The 22,500-nt window shown below is 49.4% G+C and overlaps 1 protein-coding gene across 2 annotated transcripts in view; it reads left to right on the plus strand.

The window, feature by feature from the left end:
- LAMA5 (laminin subunit alpha 5) overlaps positions 1-22,500 on the plus strand; it is a 398,257-nt gene that overhangs the window by 172,357 nt on the left and 203,400 nt on the right. For both annotated transcript variants that reach the window (XM_086932859.1, XM_086932860.1), the window contains exons 7-9: positions 10,133-10,248; positions 21,457-21,575; positions 21,746-21,836. In XM_086932859.1, coding sequence (XP_086788985.1) covers positions 10,133-10,248; positions 21,457-21,575; positions 21,746-21,836 — 326 coding nt within the window. The remainder of the gene's footprint in view (positions 1-10,132; positions 10,249-21,456; positions 21,576-21,745; positions 21,837-22,500) is intronic.

Here is a 22,500-nt window from a genome sequence, read left to right on the forward strand (position 1 = left end):
TCGGTGATATGTCTATGAACTAATGTTAATATCTACTGCAATATCTAATTACGTTGACAAAATGTTTTATGTGGAAGCAACCTTTCATTCAAACGTTCTTTTTTGGGGGGGTTCTTTATATCTATTTATGATTATTGTTGTTTTTTTGTCTTACCTTTTTAATCTTTTATATAATATGTACACTTAAAGTATATGGTATGGTATATATATGTAGGACTCATTGTTTGTTACTGTTTATTTTCTCTTTGAAAACTTAATAAAGAATTGATATAAAAAAAATGTCAAAGGCCCCTTTCGATGTACGAGCTTGTCACCTCGTGTGACCTTTAGCCTCTTGCCAGTTTCCTCCCCAGCTCTTGATTTCCTGATCCTACTAATAGTACTTTGCTTCAGGTGCCACCCCTGGACTGCTCCTCAGGCCTTTCAGATGTGGGGTGCAGAGGCAAGGTGCACCAGGGTGTCCTGCAGCAGGTTAATAGGGGTTCATTGTCGATCTCTGTGAGTTCAGAGAGCCTTTGTGGAAAAATCAGTCCCTGCCAGGCAGGGCATTGCTCCAACAGCTGTGCACGCCATCTCTCAAATATGTAAACAATGGCACGTCTGTGCGTTGTGTACATAATTCATTAGCTCTGTATGTGGACGGCTAGTCACAGTATGAACGCTTCCTGTCCAAGATCTGCGCATTGGATGCCAGCTCTAGCTCTGAGTCAACCATCGCTGCGCTCTACACAGCGTGCAGCCTGTAGACTGAGGCTTGCTCAAGAGTGCCAACTCTAGCTCTGAGTCAGCCATCACTGCGCTCTACACAGCGTGCAGGCTGTAGACTGAGGCTTGCTCAAGAGTACCAACTCTATCTCCGAGTCCGCCATCACTGCGCTCTGCACAGCGTACAGGTTGTAGACTGAGGCTTGCTCAAGAGTGCCAACTCTAGCTCTGAGTCAGCCATCATTGAGCTCTACACAGCGTGCAGCCTGTAGACTGAGGCTTGCTCAAGAGTGCCAACTCTAGCTCCGAGCCAGCCATCACTGCGCTCTACACAGCGTGCAGGCTCTAGTCTGAAGCTTTCTCAAGAGTGCCAACTCTAGCTCTGAGTCAGCCATCATTGAGCTCTACACAGCATGCAGGCTCTAGTCTGAGGCTTGCTCAAGATTGCCAACTCTAGCTCTGAGTCAGCCATCACTGCGCTCTACACAGCGTACAGGTTGTAGACTGAGGCTTGCTCAAGAGTGCCAACTCTAGCACTGAGTCAGCCATCACTGCGCTCTACACAGCATGCAGGCTCTAGTCTGAAGCTTTCTCAAGAGTGCCAACTCTAGCTCTGAGTCAGCCATCATTGAGCTCTACACAGCATGCAGGCTCTAGTCTGAGGCTTGCTCAAGATTGCCAACTCTAGCTCTGAGTCAACCATCACTGCACTCTACACAGCGTGCAGGCTGTAGACTGAGGCTTGCTCAAGAGTGCCAACTCTAGCTCTGAGTCAGCCATCATTGAGCTCTACACAGCGTGCAGGCTGTAGACTGAGGCTTGCTCAAGAGTACCAACTCTAGCTCCGAGTCCGCCATCACTGCGCTCTACACAGCGTACAGGCTGTAGACTGAGGCTTGCTCAAGAGTGCCAACTCTAGCACTGAGTCAGCCATCACTGTGCTCTACACAGCATGCAGGCTCTAGTCTGAAGCTTTCTCAAGAGTGCCAACTCTAGCTCCGAGTCAGCCATTATTGCGCTCTACAAAGCGTGCAAGCACTAGACTGAGGCTTGCCCAAGAGTGCCAGCTGATCCTATGTGGCATCAAGGCAATGTGTACCACGATGCTTAAACTCTGTGGAACAATGTCAACTGTATCTTCAGTGCACACCGTGTGCAACCTCCTGTCCAAGCTTTGCACAAGAAAGCCAAGTCTACCTCTTAAGTAATTGTCCCTGCATCTGGTACGAGCTCTGTGCACAAATGCAAGCTTTAGCTACAGCGCCATGCACAAATGCAAGCTCAGTCTCCAGCTCTATGCACAAATGCCCGCTCAATCTCCAGCTCTGTGCACAAATGCTAGCTCAATCTCCAGCTCTGTGCACAAATGCAAGCTCAATCTCCAGCTTTGTGCACAAATGCAAGCTCAATCTCTAGCTTGGTCCACAAATGCAAGTTCAATCTTCAGCTCTTTGAACACATGCAAGCTCAATCTCCAGCTCTGGCCGCAAATGCAACCTCAATCTCCAGCTCTGTGCACAAATGCACGCTCAATCTCCAGCTCTGTGCACAAATGCAAGCTCAATCTCCAGCTCTGTGCACAAATGCAAGCTCAATCTCCAGCTCTGTGCACAAATGCAAGCTCAATCTCCAGCTCTGTGCACAAATGCAAGCTCAATCTCCAGCTCTTTGAACAAATGCAAGCTCAATCTCCAGCTCTGGCCGCAAATGCAACCTCAATCTCCAGCTCTGTGCACAAATGCAAGCTCAATCTCTAGCTCGGTCCACAAATGCAATCTCAATCTCCAGCGCTGTGCACAAATGCAAGCTCAATCTCCAGCACTTCGAACAAATGCAAGCTCAATCTCTGGCTCTGTGCGTAAATGCAAGATCAATCGGCCAGCTCTGTGCACAAATGAAAGCTCAATCTCTAGCTCGGTCCACAAATGCAATCTCAATCTCCAGCGCTGTGCACAAATGCAAGCTCAATCTCCAGCACTTCGAACAAATGCAAGCTCAATCTCTGGCTCTGTGCGTAAATGCAAGATTAATCGGCCAGCTCTGTGCACAAATGAAAGCTTAATCTCCAGCTCGGTGCACACATGCAAGCTCCAGCTCTGTGTGCAAATGCAGGCTCAATCTCCAGCTCTGTGCAAAAATGCCAACTCAATCTCCAGCTCTGTGCACAAATGTAAACTCACTCTCCAGGAAAACCATCACTGTGCTCCATAAAGGGTACATCATCCTGACCAAGGTTATGTTATGTTATGTTATAACAATTTATTATGCGCACAGCGACTCCAGCGAAGGAGCGTCCCGGCGCAGAGACAAGGAGCAACATAACACAACAGGAAGATAGGGCCTCAGAAAGATGGCTAAAACAGAAATTTCTTAATGGCTCTACGGAAAGACAACAGGTCCTCAAGCAGCCGGATTTCAACTGGGAGGGTGTTCCAAATTAATGCAGCTTTCACCCTGAAGGAACGACCCCCCATCCTGCTGAGCCTAAATCTGGGGACAACAGCAAGGGCCTGACCTTGAGATCGAAGGTTGCGGGTGGGAGCATAGAAGGAAATTGAGTTGGACAAAATTTCAGGGTTTATACCTCTTAAAATTTTGAAGGTCAAACAAAGGACCTTAACCCCTTCGAGGCTAATGACGAGCTGGCCTCGTCATGGCGCTTACCTGCCGTGCGCGGATGACAAGGCCAGCTCGTCATGAAATAAAGGAATAAAGCGATTCCCAGCGCAGGACGGGAAAACGCCTAGCAGCCAAGTGGTTAAAAAGAATACGCTTCCTTACAGGGAGCCAATGCAGGGAGCGGAGGACATTAGCCACCGGGCAGAATCTAGGTAGGCCGACAATGGCTCTCGCCGCGGCGTTTTGCACCCGCTGCAGACGAGTTAACTCAGCCTGGTTAGCCCCAGCCAGCAGAGAGCTAGCGTAGTCCAGACGGGAGATGATAGTTGCCTGGACTACAAGCTGTCTGGTAGGGGCATCGAAGAATTTAAGAACTGGTCTTAAACCTCTTAACAGTCCAAAGCAACAGGCTGCAATTTTTTTGGTATGCCCTACAAATGTAAGACCGGCGTCTAACCAGACCCCTAGATTCTTCACCTCCGACACCGGGGTCGGAGTAGGGCCCAGCTCCGAAGGCCACCACTGATCGCCCCAGAGCTCCACTCCCTTCCCGACAACCATAACCTCTGTTTTTGTGGCATTGAGCTGGAGACAGTTACCTGTCAACCAGCTGGCCACCACCTTCAGTCCAGACTGAAACCTGGGGGCATCCTGGTCCGCATCCCCGCTGAGAGTAACCGCCAGCTGTGTGTCATCGGCATATGAGACCAAAGTTAGGCCCCACTGCCTCGCGACATCAGCCAGCGGTCTCACGTAAAGGTTGAACAACGTGGGACTCAGCGAGGACCCCTGCGGAACCCCCATGGCCAGAGGCTGGAACCTGGACTTGAAGGGAGGGATGGCAACACAGAAGGAATGGTTGTCCAGGAAGGAGCGGAACCATTGCAGCGCCTGGCCACCGATACCAATCTCCTCGAGCCGCTGCAGGAGGATGCTGTGAGATACAGAGTCAAAGGCGGCGCTGAGGTCTAACAAAATCAGCGCCGCCGTCTGACCAGCATCCAACCTCGCACGGAGATGTTCCACCATCACAAGAAGGGCAGTCTCCGTGCTGTGGCCAGCACGGAAGCCATTCTGTGTGGGATCGAGGGCGTTGGTCCGGGCTAGATGTTCAGACAGGGCCAGATTGACATGGGCCTCTGTCAGCTTAGCTGGCCAGGGTAGCAGCGAAATGGGACGATAGCTTTCCGGCTTAGACGGATCCAGGGAGGGTTTTTTAATAATCTGAGACACCACCGCCTGCTTCCAACTAGTAGGAACTACCCCCGACTCCAGGGAAAGGTTGACAAGGGAGCGTACAGCCGGGCGTCCCAAAAAGGTCTGGTCTCGAAAGAGGGCAGGCCTCACTGGATCAGATGGAGACCCAGATTTAACTTGCATGGCAAGTTTATCGAACCCATCCAAGGTGAGAGGGGGAAATGAGAGCAGGGTGGTCTGATGAGGTGTCTCATTGGAGCTACCCTGCACATTTCCAATACTAGGGAATGTCCGATATATAGCTTGGACTTTTCCCAAGAAATAGGAAGCAAGGGATTCGCAGTGTGCGACAGAGCTCTCAGCCGTAGAGGTGATCCGCTTTGCCATAAGATCTTTGACCGCCTTAAAGATGGCCTTCGACGGGTTAGTGCTGTTCCGGAATTCTTCGGCATAGAAGGCCACTCGGGCACGGCATATGGCCCGGTGGTAGAGCTTGACGGACGCGGCATATGCAGCTTTCAACTCAGCCCCATATGTCTTCCGCCAAGCCCTCTCCGCCCGTCTACAGGCTCCCTTCAGGGCGCGCAGAGCACCATCATACCAGGGGCTCGACACACGAGGATTGATCTTCGTTGATACAATAGGTATCAAGGCGTCCAGAGCCCTAGTGAGCCAAGAGCAGAAGAGGTCATACCCCTCTTCTACATTATTCAATGGGCCCAGGGGCTCCACTGACAAAAGATGATGGAAGTCTTCCAGCCTGAGTTTATTCCAGGGTCTCCTGGGTACCCGTCTGGCTGAAGAGGTAGAAGTAGTGGCTGATGTAGGACAACAGATGGACACCAGAGAATGGTCAGACCATTCTACAGGAGCAATCGACATGACTTTAGCCTCTGTCAGATTAGTGAAAAAAGGGTCAAGAATATGTCCCCCGGAATGAGTAGGCTGGGAGACCAGCTGGGAAAGTTGAAAGGCCTCTAAGTCCAAAAGAATACTACGTGCTGTCAGACTGGAAGGTGTGTCGAAATGCAAATTTAGATCGCCCAGAATGGAAAAATTGGCGCAGTCAGTGATCAAGGTGGCAACGGTGTCCGGGAAGGCATTCCTGAACACCACGTCACTGCCCGGCGGACGATACACCACCATCCCAGAGAGTGTAAATTCTGGGCTGACAGACTTTGAAAGAGGCACTTTCACAGCCAGCAGTCTTAAGGATGGTCCACACACAGGGAAAGCTAGACCTCACTATAAGGGCTATTCCCCCCCCTTTAGATAGCCTATTCGAAGTGTACATAGAGTAGCCAGGAGGGCATACAAGATTGGGGATGGCAGTGTCCGCTTCCTGAAGCCATGTTTCGGTTAAGGCAAAGATATCCGGGGCTTCATTCTCAATCAGATCGTACACGTTCTGCTGATGTTTCAGGATCGACCTGACATTTCAATTCATGATCCGCAGTGAGGAAGGTAAACCCCTGCTGTGAAGGGCGGCAGAAGGACTGAGCCGGGGGAGAGGCAGCGGGGGGTCAAGCACCAGACCATTGCAAGGGCAACGGTAAGGACTGCATAAAGGATGAACAGGCTGTAGAGTACAATGACAGCTCACCTTGCCAATGGAATACAGGCGCTCCCTAGAGTATGTTAGCATGGCGGCAGTGCTAGGTGAAAATGCTGGCCAGAGTCCGCCACGTCCCGCACGGCCTTAGCGCGGACGGGCGCAGACGGGCAGGACTCTGGCACGACTCCGGCCACGCGAGGACACGCCCGCTGCGCGATCCCGCTGCGCTAGGGGAAGAGCATTAAATACGCGTTCCCCTCGGTCTGCACAAGAAAGCCAAGTCTACCTCTTAAGTGTCCCTGCACTCTGTCCACGAGCTCTGTGCACAAATGCAAGCTCAATCTCCAGCTTTGGTCACGAATGCAAGCTCAATCTCCATCTCTGTGCACAAATGCAAGGTCAGTCTCCAGCTCTGTGCACAAACGTAAGCTCAGTCTCCAGTTCTGTGTGCAAAAGCAAGCTCAACCTCCAGCACTGTGCGCAAATGCAAGCCCAATCTCCAGCTCAGTGCACAAATGCAAGCTCAATCTCCAGCTCGGTGCACAAATGCACGCTCAATCTCTAGGAAACCATCACTATGCCCTACATAGGATGCATCACCCTGACCAAGGTGTGCCTAATGACACAAAGTCTACTTCTTATGAATCCTTCCCTTTGCACCACACACACTGCACCACCCTGGCCAAGCTCTGCACTAGAATGCCCCCTCTGTCTCTCGAGCACCTGTTGTAGTGTAGTTCCTATATTCCCAATAGGTTCTGCGCTTTGGAATAACATAAACGACAGTGTGGACGTAGGACTGAGGTCCACTAGGTCTCTATTGAATATGTTAGACTTAATAATGAAATGCCAGCTAGCTCAGAGGTCACTAGAAACTTTCTTGAGTAAACAAGAAGGTGCTAACTTTCTTGAATAGACAAGAAGGGATTAGTTTCTGACAACCGCATAAACATGACAACTTTACTCCCCCAGAATAAGGAGTATATCTCCAGAGTCGCGGAAACAATAGATAGCTATTTCACTCAGTTTATCGTGCATGCTTTGTTTCACCAGAAGTGCAGAGAAATCGAGAGACGGGCGTTTTCAATAAAAAGGTTATTTATTGAGCAGTCTACTGTCTCATGCAAGAGAATTGAATTGCCACAATTGCAATACTTGTCATAAAGTAAAGTGCGTACAGTAAAATGAGTATTATGAAATAATACTGCAAAAGCATTTATATGGTTTCTAAGCCATAAGATGCTTAAAATGGATAAAATACATACAACGATAAAATAATGACTAAACGTACTTAACTGGTGTCTCTAAGGTACGCCTACCCCAGTGTACCTAACCTAAGCTTAGTACAGGGAAGGAGTAGATGAGTTACATTTTTTGCCAAGAATCTGAATCAAGAATTCTCTAAGGGTCTAATCGGCTCCGTACCTTGGTTATAAAATGAAGGAGTTCTTGTATCTCTTTCTCAGGACTCGATCTCCCAGCAACCTGCAAGGGTGACAGGGAAACACTGGAGCTGGATTTCTCGGCAGGAGAAAAGACAGCGTCTCTCTCAGTGCGTCAGCAGGGAGGGTCGGCTTCCTTCGGAACTCGCATCAGCAGGGCGTCGGGCAAGTAGATTGCCGATCTGCTCCAAACCAACGTGTGTTGCTTAAGGCAGATGCTGGTATATTTATACCTGGAAGGTGCCGAGTTTGACATCACTAAGAACTCGCAGTTCTTTCAGGACTCCAGGAGTTCTAGGACAAATCAATACAAAAGCAGGGGGAAATCCCGGGATGCTGGAGGCTTGGTTTGTTTAAGAACGCGTTGTACTTTCTAGGAGTCTATGGGAGTAGCCTCGCCGTATTTGGACTGCATTGGCTATGTCTTAATATGGGTTTGATTCTTATGCCCATATAAGGGTATGATTTGATATAACCACATAAGGGCCATAAAATCGGGAATATTTACTAGAGTCCTAGAATCATCTACAACACTGTCACTGCTCACCACACTTAATGCACCATCCAGGTGAAGGTCTGCATAGGTATACCAAGCCTACCTCTGCAGCCAACCCTTTGCCCGACGCAGGGGGCTTCACCCTGTGCCAGTGATGGACCAAAATGCCAAGTACGTGTTTGACTCAGCACTCTATCCGTGCTGTGCACAAAAACAGCACTGTAACTTCTGAGGATGCCATCTTTGTGCCCAACTCCCTATACTCTACAAGAAAGGTACTCAAGCCCCAAGTGCAAGAAGTAAAACTGGGTGATGGAAATGATCCTATAGATGAGACTCAATGTGTAGAGCTGGTGGCAAGACCTTCCCCTAATGAGCAGCATCTCTGCTGAGTAACCGACTGGATCACATTGGCCATGGCAATCTATATTCCTTCAGAAAAGCGCTGAAATTTGCTTGAATTTTCTTGTGTGTGGAAATCCACAATGTACAAAGGCAACTTATACGTCTGATGAAGATGAACATATGTTCATTTGGAGTCCGATTCCATTTTAGCTAGTAGTGCTGGCCCCTTTCCCACGGTCTTTAGACACACGAGGATGTGCCTGCATAGATCCTGGGGAGACCACAATGCTCTTGGGCACTTCTGGTCACAGGCTCCTGTTTCTGGTGCACCAAGATGCACGCTCGTAGCTCTTGGGTACCACATGATGCTCTGTCGCTGCTCCTGGGTATACCAGGTTGTACGCTCCTATCTTCTGACAAATTATGATACACTTGAATAGAATGTGGGTAGGCCCTGATGCACTCGTCTGTCTTAGGGGTGTACCAGGACGCTCTCTACTTGTGTCTCCTTATTCCTCGAGGCACATTACTAAATCTGAGTTACACACTGGTGCATGCACCTACCTCCATACATACAGGATCTGCTGTCAGAGTTGTTGGGTTCACACTGGTACATGGTCTTAGTTCCTGGGTACACTGTGATGAGTTTGCCTGGTTCCTGGGTACTTTCGACTGCATGCTCCTCAGACACACAGTGGTGCATTGCCCCATCTCTTGGGTACACCATGATGTACGTTTTTAGTCTCACCATGATATTCCGTTAGCTCACTTATTCCTCAGATTACACATTCTGTAATGAGCTTTTTTATCTGTGGGTGTCTGAAAATTCTGAATTTAGTTGTTGTTTGTGTGGTTCTGTGTTTGTTTTTTAAAAGTGCCCTTCAGCTGCCTAAAGGTGTTACTTAAAAAAAATATTTAGTGCAATCGCTCCAGGTTGGAATAGTGCAAGACTAGCAGACAATGTAAACATATTTTAAAATGTATTAATGTATCGAGATTGAGTTGTGTGACTCGTCGAATGTTTCCAAGGGCTGCAGTACAGAATTCGCCTTTTTTACCCCCCTCAGTGGCGTTCGTTTTCTGAGCTGTGAATATGGAAAGTGTCAGCCCTGAGCCCGCTTTTAGCTGCCACATAAAGTTTATGTACACACCTCTGCAGCAGGCGCTCTGACTCCTGAGCTATCTTACAAGCTTGCAGCATTTGCCATCTCCCTTGACGTTCTTTCCCTTTTCACACGGTCCTGATAAAACATCCCCTTTTCCTTGAAATGTGGAGTGGAAGGAACTTTCTGGCCAGTGACCCTGCTGCAGTGCTGTAGGCTGCCAGATCTGGCTTTTAACCGCATGTTCACAGCTGTTGCTGCTTTTCCCAAGTGGCAGAACCACTCTCTCTGCAGCTTTGAAAGGAATGTGTGTTTTTGGGGAATATGCGATTTTGAGAAATCTAAACTAGCATGAAGTAATGCTCTGCCATGGATTGCCGGCTCGAATGGGGGGTGCTTTGATTATTGTTGAAATGTTGGTTTTTACATGGAGGGGTTTGTTTCCCTCTTTTAGAGCGAGTGTATAATAGGAAGATTTTAGTCGGAACTTCCAAAGCTCATGATTGTCCATTGATACTTTTGTTGATGTCGTCACCTGTTGCCCTAGGTGACCTGTGATACTGTTGACCTGGATTACCTGCAGCAGTTCTGTTGGCATGGACCACATCTGTCCTTCTGTTGCATGATCTCCTCATATGTTTGCTCATCTGCTCTCCCTCCTTTTTTTAAGGCTCCATTGCGACTGCCAGCACAACACCTGCGGCGGGTCGTGCGATCACTGCTGCCCGGGCTTCAATCAGTTTGCTTGGAAACCGGCTACGACGGACAGCGCCAATGAATGTGAACGTGAGTTTCTTCTGGCTCCAGCAACCAAGCATGCGATTGGTGGCTTACATTTAGTAAGCTCTCTTTGTACTGGAGAGCTTTTCCTGATATCATTGTACACCTATGGCCGTATTTAAAACGTGACTGTAATCCCCTCCGCCATTTTGGAAGCGCCATAGGCTATAATGCATATGCGAGACATCGGCCACGTTTGTGATGGAGTATCTCATCCGCCAGACTCTTAAGTAAGGCCTTAGTCTTCAGTGAAGTCTAGGACTCGAACGAGTGATTTTGGGTGACTAGCCAGCGAGGTGAAGGTATGCCGCCAGATGTTCAGAAGTAGGTCCCTACCTTTTCTTCATTGTTCTTGCGGTGTCTCCTCCTCACACCAGTGTATTCTTTACTACAGAGATTAAGGGCCTTACTAAGCCCTTAAAGACTGCCCGCCAGAATACAACGTATTTGTACTCAGGTGGGTTTTTCTTTGGCGGCACCGCAATTGGAGTGTCAAATCGAGTTCCTGCAGGGCATGGACTGTTGAGTCCATGCCCTGCAGTAACTGGGGGTGCATGCACACATGGGGGCACAGCATGTGCCCCCCCCCCTCCTCCCGCATGCACCATATGGACCAGAGGCAACAGGGGCCCTCTAGGGCCCCCTTTGTTTCCTCCCTGCCACACTTATCGTGGCGGTCGCACCACCAGCATATTAGAGGCCTCGGACCGCTGCACCATCGCCAGGGATCGTGGATCCCTTGCAGCAGCAGCGGTCCGGTGACGGTTCAACCGCCACAGTCCCAATGCAGTACGCTGACCCCCAATCTGGCGGTCTGCAGATCGCCACCACAGGTTTGGCGGTCCATTGGACCGCCAAACTAAACTAGTAATAAGGGCCTAAGTCATTCATTGCCAATAATAAATGAGAGGGACTCAACATCCCTACTTGCAGGGAAGTTCTCCCTCTCCATCTAAGACATTTCGGACTTTGTGAATGCCCCCCCCTTTGAGCGAGGTGTAACACTGCTTCTGCCTTTGGCAGACCTAGTATTACTGTGCCTCTTGCATTCATGGGTAGGTATCGAAATACAGGTGGGCATAAAAATATGGCATGCTGTAGTATTTCTATGCCTCTCCCTCTGCTTCCTGGAGGCCTAGAAATACAGGGAAACTCTAATAGCTGGAACACTGGCCCTCTGTCTTACCTAAACCTTGCTCTCTCCTCTGTGCCCTTGAGAAGGGCAGAGGACTCGAGCAATGCTTCCTCTGCATGGGGAGAGGGGCCTCTCTCTGTGTCCTGTAAACAGAGACATTCCTTCCCCTGGGAGTTCATGTTCAAGGCCATGTTTGGAGCCGGGGAATGCCTGGCATTCTTCGTACCTGCTGGCACAGGAGAGTGGCTGGAGGGACGGCCTGCCGAGAGGGACCTGTCAGGTCTGTATATTCCTCCCCAGTGTACAGACGCGCAGCTGCTCTTGTCTAGTCTGGCCCTGGAGCCCCTCTGGATGTTTTAGATTCTGATACTGACAGGTACCCAGAGCAGGAGCCCCTGACAGACTGCTGAACCCCCGCAGGGGGCATTCATCACAGATGGACGCTCTTCTGTACCAGGATCCCAAACACCCATCCTGCCGATGGATTTTTTCTAAGAATCTTTATTTTTGTTTAACCGCATCGCTGCTGCGGTTATTTTTGCGCTGTGCGGCTGTTTTCGAATAACCGCATTACATGACGAGCTCAGCTCGTCATCCGCACACGTCACCCGTGGCTGATGACGGGCTGAGCTCGTCATCAGCATCGAAGGGGTTAAGAGGTTACATCCAGTAAAATGGAGTACATGTTATTTTATATTGCCAGCTTTTGTATAGTGCAGTTCTGCCATTGTTATGGTTTTGTAGCATCTGCATTTTCCGAAAAGATATTCTGAATTAAGAGAGCATTACCATCCGTTGATTGCGCCATCATTTGCGAACCTAACAAATTGATTATCTTGATAACTAAAGTATATTCTGTAATTTCGAAATAATATGACGTGGAGTAAGGAGCATAAATTTGTCAGTTACTTTTTGGTGCATTTGTTTGTTGTGGTACTTGGATGTGTTCTCCGCTTCATGGGTGTGGCCATCCATGAGCCTTAGCCTGCCCCAAACCTACCCCCCCATATTGTCACTGTGATAGGGAGTGATCCTATTGGACCCAGAGTTGCATGACCTAGTGACTGTTGTTTTGAGTACAACGTTGCAGTGCCTTTTAAACCCTCCCTCCAGGACGTCCAGGTGAAGGGTGCCCTTGTTGGCACCTGTAAGGCCCAGGGCTTTAAACCCTGCCCTGGTCTCACCATAATCCCCCTCTGCGTCTTCCTCCTGCTATCCCCGATCATATTTAATCTAATTACATCTTTCCCCAGGATTAGTTTCTATCACACCATTCCTTCTGCACTAGTATCACCCACTCCCTGGTGGTTGCGCCAACCTGCTTCTGAAGGACTCCTCGGGGGAAGGACCATGCTTCTTTGCACAATGCCCAAAAACATTATTTTTGTTTAATTTCTGTATAGGTCTCGTCTTCTCTATTATAGCGTTCATTTTGGAAATTGGCTGAAGGGTTGCTCTGAGGAGTTATTTTAGGTCTCTATAAGACTACTTGACCCCAAAATCTATCTAAGTGTTCACACCATAATGAAGTATATAGGTCTCATGTTTCCCTAAACATTATATCATCACTGCAACACATCTGCCATTTTAAAAAATGTTGTCCAGAAAAATTCGACCCTGATCAACAATGTCTACCCAAGCCAAATAACTTCTCTAATGATCCAAAAACACAAATCAAAATGAAAATCTCTGGACAACAATTGTTTTACGGAGCGATATCAGGGGGCCAGGATTCATTCCTATGGGTTGTTCCCTGCCATACCTTGATGGACTGTTCTGGCATATACTGTGGCTGACCACTCACAAGGTGCTCCTCCGACTCCTCCACGGTGGCCCGTCATTGTATATACCATGGCTGGCTGTATAGTGCTGTTTCCTGTAGGTTGCTTGCTGTCAGACGTTGGTGGACTCCTCAGGCATACACTATGTCTGATCATATAATGGTTTCTACCTCACACTAGTTGAACCGACAACCAGTGTCACCCTCGATCTTTGATTTTTGAGTCTTGTAAACTGTCTATCTGGATCCTTTCCAATATCATTATTATCAACTATAGTATAGTGCACTCACCCATTGTACCCCACCCTTATATTTTATCAGTATTATGACCATTATTACACCTTGTACCTTACTAGTTACCGTATGTATTTGCCCTACTGCTCACTCTCATAGCCTGGAAAGGCTGGCTGAGTACTAGTGTCACCTCTTATAACATCTTGCTTGCTGTGACTCATCATTGTGTTTCCAACTGTTGCACCCGTTTTTCTGCTAACTTGTCTTTCTGCACTTTGGTACTACTATAGTCCACTACTGCATCCTCCCATACCCACCTAATCCTGCAACGCAACATGGACCCCATCGGCAAACATACTTACAAAATCATATACCCACCATCACTCACCAAAAAAGCCGCCAAACGCTTTAAACACAACTTCCTTAGGTCACACTCGGAAAAGCCCTTCGCTGACACCTACTTCTCACCGGTTAATGGATCCCTGAACACCGATATCATTTTTCACACCACACGCAGAGCTCAATGGAGAAAAGCGTTCTTCACCCTACTCACCGTCTCCTCGACTAGAAAATCCGCACACAGCCAAACCCTCTCCATCTCCCCATCCCGGGTCTTTCCAGGCAGAGCCACCATCACTATTTACAATACCGGGATTGTCTTATTACAATCCACAGACAAAAACTTGGAACTGCTAGACAACATGTTCCCCACCTTCAAAGAACACCTCTCCAAGTCACGGACAAACACGCATATATCCCCCAATTCCACCAACCATGACCTCTCAGCTGCATACTTTTCAATCAGGGATACACCTACCTCCCCTGACCTCCCATCCTCCACCCACAACCTCACTATCCCAACTCAGCACCCCATCTCAGACATAGATCGCTCCCCCTCATACGCCGCCCGTTCCCCCGCCCCCTCCACCAACGTCCGGACCTCCACACATACCCTCAACACACCTTTCACACCTACAGCGGGCATTAACACCCCGCTCGGCGCTGACAGCACAATCCCCACACTTAACACTCCCAACTTAGTCCAGCACCAGAATTACACGCATTCTGACAATTCCCCCCTTTTATCCCCCCCCACTCTCAGTCCTCACTACCCTCCAATCTACTGCGCAGAACGTACTCCCTCTCCTAATTTAACGTCCCCTCCCCTTAACAGGATCATCTCCACTCCCACTCCCCCTCCTACTCTCAGCCCCTACTATCCTCCTTCCAACACAGCTACCAGTCTTCCAGCCTACACGTTGTCCCCCACGCCTACCGCCAATGCCCCCACCCATAACATTAATTTCCTCCCTATCCCATCCACTCCCCTACAGTCCAGTACCTCTCACCTCCCTCACCCTATCCCACGCTCCATCACAACACAGACTTGCCCGAACACCAGCCCTCCCCCTCGCCTGCACACGAATTCCCTGGCCAGCCAATCACCCCTGACTACCACCCCCACCCCCACCACCTACCCTACGATGGAACTCCTCATGGCCACCCTCACTCAGATCAAAGAAGACATCCAGGTCATCAAAGAACGACTCTCCACACGTCCTATACACCACCCTGCCACCTCCACCCCCCTTCCCAACCTGCCTCCTTCCCCCCCTGCCACCTCCACCCCCCTTCCCAACCTGCCTCCTTCCCCCTCGGCGGTCCCCCACCCTCACCACGCCCCACACCAGGCTTCAAACCCTGCTCATAGGCGCAGCAATTCCCGTAGTCCCCAGCATCGCCCCTGCAATGCCTCACACATCCACACCTCCCCGCCAATTGTGTCCCCCATCTCTCAGGCCAACTCTCGCACTCACCTATGCCCCAAGCTGGCATCAATCCCAGCTCTTAATCGCAACAACCGCCCTCGCCGCACCCACAACTCTTCTTCTGACCTCGACACACTCACCCTTCTCCGCTCCTATGAACCAGCCCCCCAAACTCACACAAGCACCCCACACCGCAACATTCCTACGATACACCCAAATCCCCTTAGACCACCCACATTAAACAGCAGAGCCTCCATCCCCAATAACCTTAGAGAAGTCCCTCTCTCGCTAGAACAATCTAACACCCTCTACACACCCCGCCTCAAATGCGCGCTTCTCAACTGCAGATCGGCGACGAAACACTCAGCAGCCATTGCTGAACTTCTCTTATCACAGGGCCTTGACCTAATCATCTTGACTGAAACGTGGCTAACTGAATCCTCGACACCCATAATGGACATTCTGGTTCCTCCCAACTTCCACATTATCAGGCTCGACAGAACAGGCCAAATAGGTGGCGGAATCGCATGCATATACAAGAACAACCTCTCTGTTCAGAAAGTCAATTCCACATCCCTGCCATCCCCAACATCCTGTGAATACATCTGCCTCGACATTATCAGCGAGGGCAAACCGATATGCACTCTGCACAGCATATACCACCCACCCAGGGACAACCTGACCTTCTCACAACAAATCATGGATATGATCTCAACCAATTCCGGTCGCCAGCTCACCCAAATATACCTTGGTGACTTCAACCTCCGCTGGAATGACAGCAACGACGCAGTGGTAAACAGTCTTAAAAATTTCCTCGATGCCCTCAACCTCACCCAAATATGCAACAGTCCGACCCATGAGAAAGGCTCCACCATCGACCTGATCATCTCTAAGGAGCAGTCTATCCAACTTGAATCCATCCAACCTTGTGACTGGTCGGATCATCACATTATCACATTCTTCATCAACGAAAAAGTCAAAGTCAACCCTATGCAGCTCGCCAAGCCCAAGGTCTGGAAAAGAAACTCGAAAAAGCTCAACCCTGGCTCTCTGCCCCCTAACAGCTGCAATCTTCTACTCCCCCCTGCAGGCGCCTCGGACGTACAAACCCTGACTGACCACTATCTCAACACTATGACTTCGATAATCAATGAGGCTGCACCTATGCAACTAAAAAGAGTCGCCACTAAAATCTCCAAACCATGGTACGACGGGAGTCTCAACGAAGATAGAAGAGACATGCGAATGGCAGAACGGACCTGGAGATCAGCCCCCTCTGCAATGCACCTAAAAGAGTTGAGGAAGAAGAGAAACGCCTACTTCAGGAAAATAAAACGCTCAAAATCGGACTTCTTCCGCCTCCAACTTAACCAAGCAAAGAACCGCCCGAGAAAACTGTTTGAGCTAATCAAATCGCAATCCAAAGAGCTACCACAACCACTCAACACTGGGCTTGTGGTACCCTCATGTGAAGACTTCGCTGCTTTCTTTATCCAAAAAACCGACAAAATAAAAAGCGATCTCCTCACTGACGCAAGCCTCTACTCCAAACCCAAATGCCCAGCACCCGTTGAACCAAAAAACAATGCGACATGGTCAACCTTTGACACATATTTGGAAGAAGAAATTGGCAAATTACTCAGCACCCTGAAACCTTCCAATCACCTCACGGACCCCCTCCCTGCCTTCGCAGTAAAAGATTTTACCCCACTGATTCTCCCTCTCTGGACTAAAATCATCAACAGCTCTCTCCAACAAGGAAGCATACCCGACTCCCTCAAAGTTGGTCAGGTCACACCTCTACTAAAGAAACCAACAGCCGACCCCGCGGATCTCAACAACTACCGTCCCATCACCAATATCCCCACTCTCGCCAAACTGCTGGAAAAATGCGCACAACTACAATTGACTAAACACATTGAGCAATTCGATCTCCTCAACCCTCACCAATCAGGTTTCCGTGCAGGACACAGCACAGAAACGGCTATGACTCACATAATTGACGACGCACTTCAAATGCTAGACCAAAATGACACCTGCCTCCTCATCCTTCTTGATCTCTCCTCCGCATTCGACACCGTTAAACATGAGAATCTACTAGAACTACTAAACAAAAGAATGGGCTTATCTGGAACTGTCCTCAAATGGTTCACTTCCTTTCTCCGCAACAGGACGCAGAAATTCAAGAGCAACAACCTGATGTCCACGCCAGTACCTGTAACGCTAGGCGTCCCCCAAGGATCCTCTCTCTCCCCAACTTTGTTCAACCTAGTCATGGAACCTCTCACCACTTTGCTACAAGAATCCAATGTACACTTTCACATGTATGCCGATGACACCCAACTCTACCTCAAACTGCAATCTCCCAATGACATCCTGCTCCTGAACTCAACGATCAGATGCACCCAATCCTGGCTTGCCGACAATCACCTCAAACTTAATGCCCTGAAAACAGAGTTCCTTCTGATCGCACCTCCAGCGAAGATTTCCACCACTCAACATTGGCTTAAACTCCTAACCGCACTTAATGTCCAACCCACCATCGTGGAATCAGCAAAATCTTTAGGCATAACACTCGACACCAATCTCAACATGCAGCAACATGTCAGCAAAGCTACAAAGGGAGCGAACTTCCAGATCAATACTCTGAGGAAACTTAAACCCTACCTCCCAGCCAAAGACTTCCAAACAGCGGTGCAAGCACTAGTCATCCCACGAATTGAATACGGCATCACCTCCCTCTGCGGACTCCCACTAACTACAACCGCACCACTAAAAGCATCTCTAAATGCTGCAGCGAGACTCATCACGGGGTCAAAAAAGCACTCCCACATCACCCCTGACCTGAAATCCCTGAATTGGTTGCCGTTTGAAGCCAGAATACATTTGAAAATAGCCTGCATGACACACAAGGCTGTACACCTAAACTCACCCGGCTACCTTGCTCAGAAATTGACAATCTCTGGGGGAGTCAGAAACACGAGAGGCGCAAACAATCTTCTGCTGAAACCTCGAAGATTCCGGAAGGAGAAAACATACAAGCGCTCTTTCTCAGGAATGGCGCCTAGGATTTGGAACTCACTCCCTCCCGAAACAAGGCTTCTCTCTTCCACTACACTCTTCAAAAAAGAAGTAAAAGCTTTCCTCATGGCTAAATTCACCTGTACTACTATCTCGAACCCTATCAACACCCTGCGATGATCTACATTACTTGCTTGACCCGTTATCTATTTGTACGAGCTGTCTTATCACCCACTTGATTGCTTTGCAGCCACCCAATTGTATTATTTGTATTTTATGATCTACTGATTTACTTATTTGACCCTGTTCCCTCATGTTCCCTTCTGTACTCTGTGAACTATCGACCTACCTATTTGACCTTGTTCCTTCATGTACCCGTCTATGTAAAGCGCTCTGATATCTGCAAAGATCTTGTTCGCGCTATATAAAACTCTGAAAATAAAATGAAAATAAAATGGTTGCTTCTCTGTCTCTCCACGGTGACCCATCACTGCACATGCTATGGCCGGCTGCACTGTGCCCTTTCTGTGGTTTGCTCCATGCCACACTGTGAGACTCCTCTAGCATGCAGCCATCTTGTGTGAACTGCAGATCGTAGATGACATAAGGTTATAAACACTAATCAAAGACCGCATTCCTTCACTCAGCATCTTTAGTTTCTATGCTTCAATTTAATGATGCCAACTAGTCCCCACTGGAAGCTGTCCACAGGCAGGCACACCTCCATCCTTTGTCCTACACCCATGCCTAGGCTCGGTGGCATGCATATTGAGACGTGGTTGGAGCAGGCGGGGACATGCATGACACCAAAACACTAAATAGAAAAGCCACGCTGATCAGACAGACTTTTAATCTATCTATACTCTTTCTTTTTAAACATATCTAAGTATTGGGATGCACGCACCTTTGCTGTTTGGTCTGTGGAATACATTTGCCTTCTTTAAGGAAGTAAAACCTGTCCATTGTCTTCCTGGGACAATTTCCATCACTGAAGTCTGTTGCCTTTTCACTTTGTCATTCTGACACATTAGTCCTAGTTCTGATGTAGATTTGCATTTAACTAAGTTCTTTCGTGAAAGTGTCATGTGAAATGAACAATAACATTTTTTTATTCCCAGGCACACACACCTGTTAAATAATTCACATTTAACAGGTGTGCTTTCACATTTCTTGATTGCTAAATATTAGTAAGTCAAGAGGATAACTTCACCCCTCTGCTAAATGATGGGTTTTCAAAACCTTGCTAAACTTGAAACAAACCACCTTAATTAAATGAAAGTTGAGTGTCAATTGGTGCAATGAACAGTTTATTATCATATTTTTTAATACATTCTCTGTCATCAGTCGGAATGACCTATGACCGTATTTATAAATTCCTTTATGGAATACCTTTAGCACATGCAATGCTTTAACTGGACACTACGTGTCAGTGCCACACCTTTGCGCCATGTTCTGTCCACTAGGTGTCACTGTTGAACTGCTATCCAGTAACTTTTAAGATGGTTTCATACAGATGTCTGGCCAATAGAGGTCAGTATTCTAATGGTGGTGTGTGTGATCCCACCTTTCCCTAGGCTCCAGAGGGCATGGATCAATCAATCAATCAATCAATGACACTTATAAAGCGCGCTACATACCCGTAGGGTCTCAAGGCGCTGGGGGGTGGGGGGGGAGGTGCCGCTACTGCTCGAACAGCCAGGTCTTCAGCTTCTTCCTGAAGGAGAGGTGGTCTTGGGTCAGGCGCAGGTCGGTCGGGAGGGAGTTCCAGGTCTTGGCGGCCAGGTAGGAGAAGGACCTTCCTCCTGTAGTCGCTCTTCGGATGCGGGGGACGGCGGCGAGGGCGTGGTTGGCTGATCGGAGGTGGCGTTTGGGAGCGTAGAAGTTGACCCGGCTGTTGAGGTATCTCAGGCCTTGGTCGTGTAGGGCTTTGTGTGCGTGGGTGAGGAGGCGGAAGGTGATTCTTTTGTTGACGGGGAGCCAGTGAAGGTCTCTCAGATGTCCGGAGATGTGGCTGGTTCGTGGGATGTCGAGGATGAGTCTGGCTGAGGCGTTCTGGATCCGCTGGAGTCTCTTCTGGAGCTTGGTGGTGGTACCGGCGTAGAGGGCGTTGCCGTAGTCCAGTCGGCTGGTGACGAGGGCCTGGGTGACGGTCTTCCTGGTCTCGGTGGGGATCCACCAGAAGATCTTCCGTAGCATGCGTAGGATGTTGAAGCACGCCGAGGAGACGTTGTTGACTTGCCTGGTCATGGAGAGGGAGGAGTCCAGGATGAAGCCCAGGTTGCGTGCCTGGTCTGTCGGTTTGGGTGCGGTGCCCAGGGCGGGAGGCCACCAGGAGTCGTCCCAGGCGGAGGGTGAGGGGCCCAGGATGAGGACCTCCGTCTTGTCCGAGTTCAGTTTCAGGCGGCTGGTCGTCATCCACTCGGCTACCTCTTTCATCCCTTCGTGCAGGTTGGCTCTGGCGGCGGTGGGGTCGTTGGTCAGGGAGAGGATCAGCTGGGTGTCGTCGGCGTAGGAGATAATGCTGAGGTTGTGTTTGCGTACGATGGCCGCGAGGGGGCTCATGTAGACGTTGAAGAGGGTGGGGCTCAGAGATGATCCTTGAGGGACGCCGCAGATGACTTCGGAGGCCTCTGACTTGAACGGTGGTAGGCGGACTCTCTGTGTTCTTCCGTCGAGGAAGGAGATGATCCATTCCAGCGCCTTGTCCTGGATTCCGATGTTGCTGAGGCGCCGTACTAGGGTGCGGTGGCAGACCGTGTCGAATGCCGCGGAGAGGTCTAGGAGGATGAAGGCCGCTGTTTCTCCATTGTCCATCAGGGCTCGGATGTCATCGGTGGCGGCGATGAGGGCGGTCTCGGTGCTGTGATTGGCTCGGAAGCCGGACTGTGAGGGGTCGAGGGATCCGTTCGTCTCGAGGAAGGCGGCCATCTGCCTGTTGACGGTCTTCTCGATGACTTTGGCTGGAAACGGGAGGAGCGAGATGGGGCGGTAGTTCTTGAGGTCGGTGGGGTCCGCTGTTGGTTTCTTGAGTAGAGCGCTGAGTTCGGCGTGTTTCCAGCTCTCAGGGAAGATGGTGGTGTCGAAGGATGTGTTGATGATGTCTCGCAGGTGGGGTGCGATGACAGCGTCGGCCTTGTTGAAGACGTGGTGAGGGCAGGGGTCGGTCGGTGATCCGGAGTGGATGTAATCTTGGCTGCCGTGCCAGCTGCTATATCCGGGTTCGTGTGTCCCGTGTTGCTATTGATGCCACCTCTGTCTGTGTTTGCCTTTTCCAGCCTGTCACTGCAACGGCCATGCGCAGGACTGCTTATACGATCCAGAGGTGGAGAGTCGCAGGGGAAGTATGAACCGCCATGGCCAGTACGAAGGTGGAGGTGTCTGCGTGGACTGCCAGGTAAGTGGTTTGTGCACTCCGATGCCTTATCTAAATATTCACCAAAGCTGAAAGCGCCAAGCTCTGAGGCGCCTTCATATTCTGCCAATGTGAGATCTGCCAATGTTGTGAACCTTTTAAAGACCATGCTTCTCCATTAGTCATTTCTGGCCTTTTTGTTCCTTTGGTAGCATCACACAGCTGGAGTAAATTGTGAGCGCTGTATATCTGGCTACTACAAATCACCTGACCACCCTGTGGACTCGCCGTACACCTGCTACCGTGAGTATCCGTCTGCAAACCTTGTGTTTTCCTGGAGGATATGGGGCCTGTGGTCCACATGTGCGTCTACCATGCAGGTTTTCACACACCGGTAGCCTCATTTGGACCACTAGTCGACTGTCCGCGAGTGTAAGCCTCAACAGAGCAAAGAGGGACTCAGCTCTTGCCCCAAACTGTGGCATGGTCTGGCCTAAACCCAATTGTAACATAATGTGGAGAGGAGGCTGTCATTATTGTCAGATTCTGGTGTGTATGTGCGCCTTGAAGCTATGAGTGCATAGTAGTGTGACACTGTGAGGAACAGTGGGTACTGGTCATGGAGGTGCTGTTGAACAGAGATGATGGGGAGTCGCCGTCCCAGAAGAAGGGCATTGGTGATGGGAAACAACCTTTACAACGCGGTCATTACACCGCCATACTTTTACATCACGGTCATTACAATGCAAGTCGTTTCAACGACTTGCGCTGGATGGCGCTATACACTAAGGAATAGTATGATTTACTATTTCAACACCTTCCCTACTGTTAGTTAGCACATATTCATTGGTGACTGATGTCATCCACAGCCATGGTGCTTCAAAAGAAGCCATGCATGATGGGTCGGTGCATGATAGGTCAGTCTTTTGGCATTATGCAGAGGGCTCCAGCCTCTGGCTTCTTATCT

This window comes from Lissotriton vulgaris, chromosome 7 (assembly GCF_964263255.1).
Source record: "Lissotriton vulgaris chromosome 7, aLisVul1.2, whole genome shotgun sequence".
Lineage (NCBI taxonomy): Eukaryota > Metazoa > Chordata > Amphibia > Caudata > Salamandridae > Lissotriton > Lissotriton vulgaris.